The following is a 15,246-nucleotide window of genomic DNA, read 5'->3' on the forward strand; positions in this document are numbered from 1 at the left end:
CAAATCATGTTTTTCCAGGGTTTTTCAAATACAAGTGCCCTTTTCATCATGTCTTAGTAAATTACATATTTTTTTCAGTAAAGGAAAATATGTTTTGAAGGACAAATATGACCCATTTGTCATTTTGCTCTATAAACCATGAAAACATTACCAGCAGCCACAGTGAAGACAGAAACAAACAGACAAGAGCCACTGTCATTAGGTTTAACTGTGGAGCTGCAGCTAATTGAGACATATTTATTATAATCATTACCATCTCTCCTTCCTTCCCGCCTACTCTTTCCTCTAATTCTATACATCGTTCTCCAGCCCCGTCAAGACCACTGCAACTTAATGGCCCAGACAAGTCCGGCTTACCTCTTTATTACTATTAACAGGCCTAAATCTACTATGTAGGGATTTACCCCAAGAATAACTCTAAAGCAGCGATAGCACACCATGTGGTCCCTCTTAAGCTGAATCTACACTTCCCATTAGGAGTGTCACACTGGGATGGATCTACCCTTTGCTGACCGCGACGTGTGGGGTTTTCTGGCTGGAGTATAAGGAGCTAAAACACTTGTCTTTACCCCCCGTTACCCCCTCCCTTCTCGACTGGTGATTTCACTGAACAGGAGCTTCTCTCTCTGGCTCTGTCCATCACAGCCTGTGGCCATTAATCATCTCAAGTGGACAGCGCTGACAGGCAGTTGGCTGCATCACTCTTTTATTTTCTTACTTTTTTTTTTTCTTTATTGCGCACCCGTAGCTCCTGCAGCCTGCTCCCCTTCGGTTACCTCTTCACAACCCCACGTCCTGCCCCAAACCCCCCATCCAAAACGAGAAAGTGGCCGGGTGTCAAACCAAAACAAACATTCACCCATCTGCTTAATCGAAACCTTTGAGGTGGTTAATGGCGTTGAGCCAACGTCAAAGCTTTTCTTTGCGCTCCCAGAGGGGGTGAAACAGCAAAACCTGTAATGGATATGATGAACAGTGATGTTGGTGTAACTCATGAAGGCTAATATCCTCCACCCACACTTTTCCAACATGAGCAGCCCTAGTGCATTTACATTACATTTACATGTCAGGCCATTAGCTGACGTTTCTATCTGCAGCAAATGACAGGAGGTTCTCCAGTAGAATAAAGCTGATTTACTTCTTTAAAATTACAAGCAATAAATAGAACACAGGTCAATGGTGAAAGCAAAAGGGGCACCGTAATGGATGTTTGAGTAGTCAGTCAAGAAATAAGAGCCAAGGACGTAAAGGTAGAGAGGGGTTTGTATGTGTGTCTTCTGCCATTTCTGTGATGCAGAGCCCATCAATGGGCCCCTTTACGCACAGACAGGATTTAGGACAGCTGCTAAAATTCCACACACACACACACACACACACACACACACACACACACACACACACACACACACACACACACACACACACACACACACACACACACACACACACACACACACACACACACACACACACACACACACACACACACACACACACACACACACACACACACACACACACGGCTGTTTTTAAGCGCAGAGGCAGGAAATGGGAATCCCTCGTAAGTTTTCCTTCCGCTGTTGCTTTCCTCTCAAGGCCTTGAGGCCCCACGACGAGGTGAGAAAAGCACTTCACCATTTGTCTCTCTTCATCCAGAGATTCCACTGGATTTCACTTAACCTCACAATATGCTTCACAAAATGAGGCAGTATTTTTGAGCATTCTGCCTATAAAGGTCAGTCAAATAAGTAGGCTGGAATTTTCCATATCAGCAGCTGTTATGCCCCCTTCACCAACAAAGTGACATTAAATGAAAATGGCTTTCTAAGTACTCTTTCATTAAAAAAAAAAAAAAAAAAAGAGTGCAATAATCTTGACCCCACATCTATGAAGTGAAATGGAAGGAGGAGTAAACACAGTAATTAGAGGGTGCCATCAACAAGAGCTTTAGCTAGGCTTCCTCTTCATCTCATATAATCTTGGCACTACCAGCAAAAAGGGAATCCAGCCAAGCTATTTGTTCCTTGTGATTAAGACTCTGGTTTGAGAGACAGCAGAGGTCAGCCAAGTGCCTCTTGTCTTAAGGGAGGGGGCGAAGAACTCGCACTAGAGTAGCTGAAATTATACCCTACCCTCCTGTACAACGGTTGTATCAGGTCTCTAATGTCAGTAGCAACTGACATATCCTGCATTCGTATTTGAAGCACTGTGCAGCCACAGCTGTTTAATTTTCACCATACCAGTTATGTAATTTTGTTCAGGGGCCCCACTTTCCCAAATGAAAAAATAAATAAATAAAACAAAATATATATATATTTTTCCTTTGCCTCATGCCTGTCTATTTGATGAGCACTCTGGAGACACACTTGTATTTATTACAACTGTGTACTGACGCCTGTACTCTCTCACTACTGGTCACTGGTACTGATGATGATACAGGAACTTGATCCATGCAAGCTGATTCCAGTTGCACTCACTATACATCTCTCTGGAAATGTACTTAAGCTAAGCAAGATGAACAGAATTTAGATGAAGAGTTCTTCTTGTCAAATCCATATTGTTATCAGTGAATCAGTTTTTTTTAAGGTTGGGTTAGTTACAAGCTGCAAGCTAATTATGCTAATTACATTTTTTTTAAAATTATAATTCATTACATATTTTTTGTAGCTCAAAACACAATGGGATGATAAAGAAATACTTTTTTTTTTACATAAAAAGTCAACCTATTTTTTTATGCCTTCAGTAAATGCAAATTCTGTGAAAATAATGTAATGTGGTGCACTGTAATCAGCCAGTTATCTGCTGTCAAGTGGCATTTTTGTCAGCTTGATGGATTTCTTCGTCTGACCAGCGTGAGTAAAGGGTCAGTCAACCACTCCCAGCGTCTGCCACTGGACAGAGATGCTAACAGGGCCCTGACAGGTCCTTTCCCTCCCTCTCTCTCTCTGACTCGGCTTAATTCATCAACCTCCAAACAAGACCTCCGGGTGCTCAGACAAGACACTCAGAAGCCGCTGCTCTTGTGGTAGATACACATGCACGTCAATGCACATGGACTATGCAACACAAATGCACGCACCATAATCATCCGTCACAGTCTGACAAAACAAACTATGCATCATATACACTCGCCTACATATTGTATCACCCATCATAGCATGTGACAAAACATAATGAAGTATGAACCACAGACACACTCACAGACCATCATCACCCATCATAGCTTGCCAAAACATAATGTTAAGTATGCACAACTGTAATAACATTGTGATTCACCTTGGGAGGTATTGCTCAAGCCATGTAACTTGCTTGACAACAGATTTGTCTGATAAAAGCCTAAGTACATTAGCAGCCCTGGTCAGAGGGGTCTTCTCGGCAGTGTCAAAGCAGCACGCGGTCAGCTGAGCCTCCCCGTCTGTTGGCCAACTAAATAAGTTAGGCCACTGCCAGATCCTCTTGGCTCTGATACTGCAGAACCACACCTGCTGACCCCTTAAGGCCTTTACTCTTGGGAGGGGAATTAGTAAAGGATTTCTTAGCCAGTGAGAGTTACAGCATGTTTTTTGAGTTCATTAGTGACAAGTGTCAAGTTGGAAGACCAAAGCCACAAAGGAAAGAACTATTATATTTGTACTTTTATCTAACTGTATAAGCAAATACACTTTTTGTTCTGTAGGCCCAACATCTATCAATCAATCTATAGTGAAATTCCAGATGCATGATGAAAAAATAGCAACCCCTCCTCACACTGACACAGGAAATGAATCTTAAGAAATGGAAGTTGTGTGGTATTTGCTTTTTTCACATAGGGCAGAGGGTCCATCTAATGTCGCATTTGCAGCAACTCATACTGCAAAGGTATTACTAAACACCATACATGCCTTGACAGGTAAGAACGCATAGGTGTGTTGTTTTAAATTTTACATTCATATTGAAACGTCTACAGGATATAAAGTCTGAAACAACTAGGGCTGGGTATCATCAAAATCTTTCAATACCAGTACTGTATTGTGGTATTGGGAAATAGTGGCATGCCTCTATGACATGTAACATTAGACAGTCTGCTGTGGTGGCACACTGACGCTGAATAGATTTAGTATTACACTAGTTTTCTTACTAGTGCTGTCAAAATTTTAAAATCACATATTATTTGACCTAAGAGATTAACTATTTTTGCGCATTATGTCCTGCTCTCTGTAGCTCGGTGTCAAATGTTTAGCTATTCCTTTGCCTCTTTTAGTGATAGATAGATACTTTATTTATGCCGAGGGAAAGTCAAGCATGATGGTACATGTAATAAATGTAGCCAATGTAGCTCTTGTTATGATTTGGCACAACTGAATTATTTCCAAATAAGGCTTCTTTGATTGCTTGGAGTGCTAATCACTCTCTCTGCGGCTGAGTTGGGTTGTGAACTTTCTGCCTCATCACTGACCTACATTTAATTTTTAATCAATGAAAGTGATGTGGTGTGACTCTTGTCTGTCATGCAGCGACGCAGGCACATGCAAGACAGACAGTCGCAATATTGCTGCTTTTTCTCCCCACAACCGGCAGTCGATTATTTGCAAATCGATTATATAAACAAATTTACAACATTTGTTGACAGCCATACTCCTTAAGTATCAAAATTTTGTGGAATGACCAAGCATTTTGTAAGCTATGGAGAGTGAAATATTTAAATATTACATTAGGATAAATATAAATAATATTGTTTTAGGAGAGTACTCTTACCTCTTTTCTGCATGAAAGTGAAAAGGTCATCCAAAAACTCCTTCCTTTTGGGATCATTGTCTAGTTCATACAACTGAAAGAGAAAAAAGAAGCTTTTTAGGGCCAAAGTGTACCAACTTGTCTGATGACAACTGCATGTGGCCTGTAGTTCTTGTTGTGTGTCTTGAACTGTTTGCTATAGTCTGCTCTTTCTTTCTCCTCCCAATTGAAAAAAACAAAATCAGATGTATTCTCCATTTGTAGTGTTAAATCAAATTCACAGAGGCATGAAGACGGTTAGTTTGTTTGTTCGTCTCTGCAACTTTCTCTACAAATATGGACTAGTTATTTCTTCTCACGCAGGCAAAGAACATACATACAATATGACCATCAGTCTGGGGAATGCCTCAAAGGTTAATCCATTTACAATTTCCACTAGTTTGACTTTCATAAGAATGAATGTTATTATGTAATTGCTGCACCGGTTTCCCTTTTGGCTGTTTAATGAATGAACCCACTGAAGGCATCAGGTGATCAAATGCTTACCTTAGCAAAGTCTCTGGAGGCCTCTCCTCTTCCTCTGCTACTGTCGGCCTCATCTGCCCAGCCGGCACTCCCATTCTACAACAGACAGAGACAACACAGATATGTTCATTAGACAAACAGAAAGTGGTTACAAACACATTTAGAGAGGATCCGGTCTGTAGTAGTCTCATATCATTACAACTCTTTATTACTAAGATTATTTGTCTGGCATTTTGCCTTTATTTGATCATGACAGCAGAGATAAAGATAGGAAACATGGGCACAGAGAGAAAGATTATGTCATGCAAAAGGTTCCTGCTCAGATCCGAACCACAAACGTTGCCTCCTTCCACCACTAATATTGTTGAAAATGTGTAATTCTTAAGAATGGACCATCAACGTTTTTTCTAAAACGTGTTACTTTGGTTTTTACCTGCAAAGACCCCATCAGGTTGACACTGACTGTAGATCAAAAAGTTCATGTCGGGCTAAAAAACAGAGTAAACTCTAGCTAGTTGCAACAACCGCCAACATTCTGCAAGACAAACACATGAAAACTAATATATACTCAAACTCCAAGAGTACATTTTTCCAGGGGTTGGAGGAGTAACCTCTGGAGTTATTGTGCCCCTGAGCTCCTGTGTCCCCCTCCCCCTTCATCCTCAAACATCTCCATTTGACCTAAACCATCTGCATCTGGGCCTGCCCTGCCCCCACCCATGTCTTCCGACCCAGCTGGATACAAGGGCCCCCCATCCTTCAATCTTAACGCAGCTGTGACGGGTGGCCAAGTTCATGGAGTGTAGCTGGCTGTCAGGAGGGGCCAGGGGAGGGTGGGCTGGTCAGTAGCCCTAGCACACACGCGCACACACACACACACACGAGCAAAGGCTGATCATGGCTGTGTGTATGTTTGTGAGTGTAGGGAGGGGGGCAATGGCCCCACAAGACGGGAAGGAAGGAAAATACGGGCAGAAAGGGGTGCACGGTATGTGCCGACCAGGAATGTCTCCTAAAGACAAAACCTATAAAAGCATCAGGAATCAAAACAAGATCCGTTTGGAGGGGGACGTTAATAGCTGCAGCCCAGGGTCTTGTTTCAAACGGGAGCCCATTGGTCAGTGGCAATTACAAGGCCTGAAACGAGAGCCAGCAGGGCAAAGGTTGTCAAGGCCCCTGAGAGCAAGTCATTTTCACCCTCTCACTCTCTGTACGTGTAACGGTTGTCAACATTCATACTCCCTAAACAAATACTCATCAACTTTCAACCTTACTGCAAATGTTAAGTTTCAGGGTAGAGCTAAATGAGATATCTGCTAGGTAGAAGAGACAACACTCATTGACGAAACATTTCATTTTCCTTCTCAAACTAGCATGAAAAGTTAAGTTAAGAAATGCTACATTTCCAGCATTGAAAAACTCGAACTGCTATCCTCTAAAAAGTAATTTCAGTACAAGTAATTATTTTATCACACTAGCTTCAAAGCCCATATCGTATATGTTGAAAATTAGTCTACAAACACAGCTCATTCCTTATCAAAAATACATTTGGCTGTCACATTATCTATAGTATGTCACAGAGATTACAACAGGATCATCATGACGTTAAATATACAGTACAGTACATTTGGAGGTCTTACAGACCTTTGCACGCAATTTGACCACCTCTGTTAACCTTTAACGATTATAAATGATTAAAACAGAAGATAATTCAGACTGCAGCCATATATAATCTGACATACGTGCTCTAGCATGAAAAAAACATTGCATTCGGCACCTTTTATACATACTGGATGACCCCTAGTCAATGGCCCAGAGGTTGACACTGTATATTCACTGACAGCAATGAAACAAGGAGTTACACCATCAGTCTGCTTGTTAACAAGTGTACTTGGCTGATCCTACAACAAAGTGCTATTCCACTTTTATACAGAATGACAGTTTAAAAAAAAAAAAAAAAGATAAACCTGTGTGTGAATGTCTCACTGATAAAACTCTATAAACTCTATTATTTATAGAGCATATTTGCAGAAACAGTATGACCTGCGTGTGTGCATCTAGGACACAGTGATTAACTCACTAAATACAAAGTTACTAAACACAGAGTGTTATTTATAATTCCCAATACATTCCACCATTTAACAATATTATAATGCTTCCAACAACTGTATTAAATCCAAGCTCACCAGAATCAGATGTAACTACAAAATAGATAGCAGGCAGTGGCTGCTGGTTTTCAGGCCTGGATTTGTTAGGTTAACCAAAATGTGTTTATGCACGCGCACGCACGCACACACGCACACACACACGCGCACACGCACACGCACACGCACACACACACACACACACACACACACACACACACACACACACACACACACACACACACACACACACACACACACACACACACACACACACACACACACACACACACACACAAACCTCCCTGAGGGACATTCATTATGGGAGTACAGGGTCAAGGTGTTTCTGACATCAACCAAGAACACAGGTCTAAAGTGAACACCACTGTCCAGTCAGTGTCAGACTTTGGATTCCTGAGCTTCCCGTAATAAACAAGATTTGGTATCTGTCAAATGAATGAAATTACCACTGATGTAACGATCTAGATGAAATACGGTAATTCAGAACTTTTATTCTCACCGATCATCATCTATCTATCAGTCTATGCGTTTGTGGCTAAACTACATTGCACCAGACCAATCAGCATCTTTTGAGGAACAACTGGCAGCTATGGGGGTAGGCGCATAGAGGTTAGCGTAGATGCTGCTAGCATCAGTTATATCAGAACTTGAGAATATTTCTGAACTGAAAGAAGAGCAAAGAACGGTAATGAAGGCTTTTCTTGATGGAAAAGATATTTTCCCCTTTCTACTGACTGGCTTCTAAGAGTTATATGGTTTGTTGATCGGTTGACGTTTGCTCATAATAGACAGGGACTGACCGATGGTTGATCACCTTTTTGTTTAAGTTTAAATTTATATATAATAATTCTACAAACCATGTGATCCAGTCAGGTTACTATAATTCCCAGAATCATAATTTCCATGATGCTACATGATGCTATTGCAACAAATCTGAGATAAAGAAGATAGAAGCTAGAGATGAAGACTGCTAATACTGTGATAATTATTCATTATTGATATCTTAATTCCCATTTGTTGGAAATGCAGTAAAATGTAAAAATCACGTTGGTTCCACTGAATCAAATTGTTTTACTACAGCATAAATTAGAAAATGTTCTAACACTGTGACAGATTACGGTCTCAGCAACCATCTGTTGCAATTTACCATCCAATTTAAAGAACAGAACATATCAACTCAAGTTTGCTCCAACAGACGACTGACTGCTGTAGCATCCCTTTGACTTAACTGTGCAGTGCTCTCTTGTAGAGGCTGAGGCTGAATGTCTTATAGGATGAAAAGGACAGATGGCGGTAAAGATAAACCCAAACTACCAAACTCAAACTAACTACTATGTGAGCACAAAGTATCTGGGGTCTGGGAGTGTAAATTCTTCTGTCACCAAAAACCTTTCCGCTTCTCTAGCTCGTTCAGAAAAAGCACAGTAATTAGAACATGGAGGCCGTTAACCATGAATAGACATGTTGGCTCTTGAATTGGGACCTTGGTCAGCGGAGGAATGTTAACACTATGTTGCTTTTTGTCAAGTTGGAGTGGATACTGATGTTTTGGGACCACTCCTTATGATCAGTCACCTCAGCCCCTTCATCACATCTAGTGCTCCACCCAGAAATGACTTCTTTTAAAAAAATAAATTCCCACACCCTACCCCTACCTACATTCATGATAGGGATGTACAAGACTTGGCTTGCCTGGTATCAATCAGGATTGTTTCAAATTAAATGTTTAGGGGTTGTCTCTATGTTAATGTATGTCATTTTCTATTTTCTTTTTCCAGTCTTATAGCCAGACATCTGAGAGTATATTTATCCAAATTACAATTCAATTATGTCAAATGAAATTATAATATTTAAATAATGGATTAAACACGTCTGTGTGCTTATGTATTAGTTAGTACTGTAACTTCATTAATATAAGTTGCCTGTACATGTTAGTGTGTGTGTGTGTGTGTGTGTCTGTGCGTTGAGAGTAAGATGAACAGAAGCCTTCATATGTTTAAGCAGCCCATGTTTCCATGTCTCTCTCTCATGCTGTTAGCAGGTTTACTGGCCAGGCAGTGGGTGGCCTAATCACATTATGGCCATACGTGACTGACTGGCGCAGTGTTAAATCAGGGATAAGAATAAGGTCGATGACCAGAAGTGAGCTGTAGCTGGTCATCTGAGGAGTTTGGCATACAAACAGTATCTATGTACCTAAAAAAAGTTAGATCTATAGGTTGTGTGGCTGTGTCCTTAGGTAGTAGGTTGTCTAGGTCGTCACCACTTAATACTGACACATTTTCATTTGGTGTCATTCGGTAGTGTTTGTGAAAACGGGTCACAAGTCACCCCTCACTATTATTCTAGAGCTGACATTATGTTAATTTGAGCAGTTCGGTGCTGTATCATGTCCTCAGATGTTAAATTAATTCTCTATAGCTCCTTTCTAATTATTTTTCAATTTGTGCACCACTGGTCAAATCCATGCATTTGACTGTATTAATGTGACACTGTCGCACATTACAGTGGTAATGTCTTTCGTCTGCAACAAGTTGACATTCTTTGAATTTCCCTCCATCTGCATCAGACAAACTACGCAAAACATGTCAATTCATGGCTTGGGGGTAATTCTATGCAGCCATTATAGAAAGATGTCTGGAGTAGAGCCACCATTTTAGTGAGGCCAGGCATGCCGGAACAAGAAGGGTTAATGGCTGCTGCTTGGGGAGTGGGGGATGGATGGCATTGATTGCGCAGGATGTTGACAGCACTTCTCCAATTTGATAGTGGAGCTGTTATTAGATGAAGAGGCTTGTTCTTAATAAAAGCATCATGTGATTTGCCTTCACTCTTCGAGTAGGAGGTTTGGTGGGCTCCAATAGCAGGCATTGTGCTCAGGTTCAGGCTCATTGTGTTAGATTCATTTTGGAAATTATCTCAAGAAAATAAAAGCAGTGGAAAAAACTGGATCAAGTAAATTTCCACACATGCTTTGAAAAAGGTCAGCAGCCAGTTGCATACTTTGTAGGTAGCACTGAATCTATGTGGTGTAGGTAATTTTCATACTATAGATAACAAGCTGAATGTGTCTGGGTGGTGGGATGGCAGAAAAAACAAGTGATACAATGGCTCATCTGAAATGTAGAGTAAACCTGAAAGTTGTTTCGAAACAAGGCCCAATGAAGAGAGGCACATGTATCTGCCGTATTAGAGTCCTGTTAGCTCAGAGCCATGCCCCTAACCCCTATCTTCCCACCCCGAGCTACTGTTGTGGCTCTCTGTGTCCCACTCTACACAGCTCTACACAGCTCCACACTGCAGACCAAGTCCCCTGGGCCACAGCCATTGAACAGGAGGCTCAAATCAATAGCCCTGGATGTGCAAACACAGGGAAGTCCCCAGCCCCCTCCGGACGCAATCTCACAGCACACGTCAATACTCATCATCCTCAGTCATCTACCGCCATGCCAGGGAAACTGAGATGAGGGTAGCATCACAGCTCGCAGGGTGACCTAACCTCTTTAATTCCAACAAGACACCCTAACTTTGACAAACACAGAAAAGGTTTCCATGGGAAACTCATCAAATTGCAGTTATCTACAAAAAACGGTGTAAACAGCCACACCTATCCTCAATTAAAACAAAATACATTCACATACAAGGAAAATCGCTATAGCAACCCCGGGCAGTAAATCCAGGGCAACAAAATGTTTCTGTGCTCTCAGTGCGAGCTCTGCCAGACTAGACGGATGAGGGAGGGTGACTTTAGAGAAATTCAGCAACATTCCTGTACACCAGTAACAGGACCTCACAATAACAGGAGAGCCCCTCTCATCCCACAGGTACTCTTAACATCTCATTCCCGGACTAATCTTTTTTAGCCAAATTGCTGCCTGTCAAAACAGTTCAGCAAGGGAAATCTTTTAAACAGACACAGGGGCAGTAATTTAATCACAATCAAAGCCTCCAGCAGAAATCTGGATTGCAGCCAACAATAGTGATAAATGGTAAGTAGCCAGAAGAGAGGCTACACACATGCTAAGTAGTTAAACTTCTTTATTTTGTACATTTGACTAAAAAAAGCCATTAAAAAAAACAACTTATGGTGCAGGTTCCTCTTTTTCTAATATGTTACTAAAATGCACTATAGTAACTTAAGATAGATAAAGACTATATGTTTTTGCTTTGTACACCTATTTGTGAAGAGAACTGGATCTGTGATTAAAGCGGATTACAAATAGAGTAGTAAGCCTGTTTCCTCATCTACTGGAGAATAAGAACCCTGATGCCTTTAGTTTAAGCCCATCTGCAAAGTCGCCTTCATGCTCTCAAAGAAAGCGAATCTGCTTCCTCTCAGCATGCCTGTAAAAACGAGCATTGTGGGGGGCAGCAATCTCTAATCCAAATCAAATAATTGAGGCCTTGATCCCACAGCAGGACACTGGGAATCATTTATAGAGCCTCTTGCCGTGGGCAGGGGGGGTGATGGGTGAGGGGCGCAGGGGAGTTGGGCTGAGCGGATGGCGTCCTTTATCTGCTAACTACTGTAAAGGATCTAATAGTGAGCTGCCCATACGCTACCACCAACAAAGGCTCTGGATAATCGTGGTTCCATGTGTGACATGAGGGAAGTAAATCTCACTGCCACTTGGGAACATATGGTAGAGTTCCTACTTACAACACATCCACTACAGATTCTCTGCTCTCATTAAGGATTATTATTGAACATAAAAAAGGCCACATATCACATGAGAGCAGTCCGGCAGCAGAGAACAGGACCCAGGGGCACGCCTGCCTCTGAGTGTCCGGTCATGTTTATAGCTGGAAGAGATTTCTGGCTTTTGAGGGAACAGACAAAGTAGCAGGGACAGGGGGCTAAACGTCCAGGGGCAGAACATGTTGCTACCTGCCCAGGCCTCAGTAGTGCTGCACCTCTAAAAAGGCTACTGAAAAACAGGCCTCCAGGCAAGACCACCCCTCCCTCCATTAATCACTCCGATTACAAAGATGAAAAAAAACAGAATAGACAAAAAAGAATAGAAAAACGGGGGGGGCAGATAGAAAAGCAGAAAAAAAAACAGGTAGACACAGAAGAAAAACTTCTACATTAATCAACACACTATTCAAATTTCACATCCAGAGAGAGAGAGAGAGAGAGAGAGAGAGACAGAGAGAGAGAGAGAGCACATTGTAACCAACAAGAAAGACCCATGTCTGAAAGAAAGGGGTGGATGTGAATATTTAGTTCCTAGGTAAACAAATGTCTGTTGGTGACCAGCAAGTCTAGTTTGCCAAATAAACTGACTGCATTTGTTCAGCTCAAACCCTTTCACCAAGACACCACATTCCACAGGCAGAGGCCCCATCCCCCATTACACTAGCTGGCCCCTTTCCCTGCCTCACACAAATGCAACGTTTATAGGCTGGTGTGGCCAGAAGTTCACACTCATTGGTTCAAAGACCCTTTCACAGGCAGAGCAAACATTTTAGTGAATCACATCTGTGCCACCACATACAGTACTCCATGAGTTAACCCTTTCCCGTAGTGTTTCAGCTCCATTAGAAACTAGACCTCCAAGACTAGATTTGTAGACTTGTATGATGCTCCTTTGGTACCCCCTCACTGATAATTTGATTTGAAGCTATTAGTTTTGCTCTGTAAAGTGTACAGTGACATCAAGTTGTCTCCAAGTTGCAGCACTTATTCTTTCACAAAAGACCTAAATTCATATTCTCACAACACATGAAATTAAAAAAAAGGAATTGTACATAGAAATAACTTGATTTTAATTTTGGGGCCCCTCGTAACCAAGGCCTGTTTGAGCAAAAAAGCTATTCTACTGCATTCAGGTCAAACAGCTATGAACTGTTTCTTCTGGGTTAAAAGCTTTGGCTAAAAATACCTTGCATATCTCACATCTTTCAAAGAGCAAGCATCTACTTCACCCCCATGCTAATGGCCGCTGGAGACATCACACAGACCTGATAGCCCTTTATATACATTCTCATTATACTGACAGTGCCGGGAACTTGATACATTCACAATCAACAAAAAAAAACCTTCACTACTATTAGGACACATCACATCTAATTACATATGAAATGACATAGGTCACAACGCCTGCAGTCAGATGGGTAAATGCCTTCTTTGTGTGGCGCATGGCAGAGAGGTATGGGAGACCGGCTAGAAACCAGTCCTGTTATTCTCAGGGTTTCCTCCATCAGAGAAGTTACTGTTATGACTATCTCACTGAATCTGCAGTATCAAATGTTCAAACCATAAGCGCAATTCACAGCTTTCTGTATAGTCTAATCGATAAGGAGAGATTTCTCTGTTCAGAGCCAGAGGTATCTGTTTCCTCTCAGCTAGCGTTAAGTGTGCAGGGGCATTCCACCTCTGACAGGCCAGTACCCCCCAGAGACCCGAGCTGGGATGGTGCAGCCCGTCACGCATCTGGAGCTCATCTTCAGGGGCCGACAAGCCACTACATCTCTACTGAATGCTCGAGACAGTAGAGAAACACAACCAAACCATACAAACTCAAAGTTAGTGTTCATTGAACCAAAATTTAAGAAAACAGTGTCATTGGTGTAGAAGTCATGCAATCATTAATAGCCAGCAGCTATCAAGTTCACTTTGTTTATAATGTTAAACATCCTGTGAAATAGTACCTTAGAACTTGTTTTTTATTTGTCATTCACAATTTTGGACTGTTACTGTACTTCTGTGACCAGCAAATTAATTATTATGTGCCATGGTAATATGGACAATAAATGATGCTTGGATCTCATCGAAAGCTAATGGTAGTTAATTGTCAGAGCTAATAAGCTCTGGTCATTGTTACATCAGACAAATTGCACCAAGTCTAGGGATTCTATATAAACTGACCTTGAATAGTGTGTTAACCATTCATATGCACTCGTACTAGATATCACTGTCAGTAATTGTCTGTCAGCCGTGATAGGCACCTGGCAGGCCACTTAAAACAAAGCTTTAACCATTTTATATGAATATAAAAACTGTAGCAGCTGTAACACAAGTCTTTATCAAGAAGAAAGATAAAATGGACTGATTGCATGACTTACTAGTTTTTATTTAGAGAATATCAGCATGGTCAGGGTCGTGTGTCATATACACAAGAAGAAATGTTCTTTTTGTTTGCTCTTTATTTCTTCTTCTATAAATTCTTCAATTTCTTCTTCAAATTTTAAATATTTATAGCTAGTAAGCTAAAAGAAGTAGCGGTCACAGTGAACTGTCATCATCTTTTATTGTGTAATCCCTGTCCTGTGGTAAAAAAAAAAACTTGAAATTGCAATTGCAAAGTCAAGTCAGTCAAATTCTTTTCATTGATTAATTAATCATGGGTTAATCATTAAAATATATATTATTATATGCAGCCTTGCTTTAGCCCACCTAGCCTACTTTACAAAGACAGATGAAGTTATATACTCCATAAGTCGCCTTCCTGCATAAACTGGTTTGAGAGGAAATGATATTTGGCAGGTAAATCATTATGCTTAGTCAAACCAGATATTTAAATTGTGGACAGCCTCAAGATACAGAACCTACTTGCTTAATACTACTCTATGCTGCAGTTTAGTCAGAAAAAGACATCACAGGAGAATGGTATATATGATCAGATTAGATAATCATAAAACTATAATGATTCTCACGTGGAAATTGGGTTGTTGCAGCAGCTGGGGATATGATATAGATAACAGAGCAAACACACTGTACTGAATGAAATACAACAGCACATACGGAGAATAGTAAAACCAATAAATGTAAAGATGTACAGTGTTTCCATTGACAGAACTACAGGTAAGCAGATGTTAACATAGTACATGGTTCACATTC

At 41.1% G+C, this 15,246-nt stretch overlaps 1 protein-coding gene across 3 annotated transcripts in view; it reads right to left on the reverse strand.

Moving 5' to 3' along the window:
- LOC127351110 (AT-rich interactive domain-containing protein 3B) overlaps positions 1 to 15,246 on the reverse strand; it is a 50,069-nt gene that overhangs the window by 21,674 nt on the left and 13,149 nt on the right. For all 3 annotated transcript variants that reach the window (XM_051378312.1, XM_051378310.1, XM_051378311.1), the window contains exons 3-4: positions 5,260 to 5,334; positions 4,735 to 4,807 (exon numbers count right to left, since the gene is read on the reverse strand). In XM_051378312.1, coding sequence (XP_051234272.1) covers positions 4,735 to 4,807; positions 5,260 to 5,334 — 148 coding nt within the window. The remainder of the gene's footprint in view (positions 1 to 4,734; positions 4,808 to 5,259; positions 5,335 to 15,246) is intronic.

The sequence above is a fragment of the Dicentrarchus labrax genome, unplaced genomic scaffold (assembly GCF_905237075.1).
Source record: "Dicentrarchus labrax unplaced genomic scaffold, dlabrax2021, whole genome shotgun sequence".
In the NCBI taxonomy this organism is placed as follows: Eukaryota; Metazoa; Chordata; class Actinopteri; family Moronidae; genus Dicentrarchus; species Dicentrarchus labrax.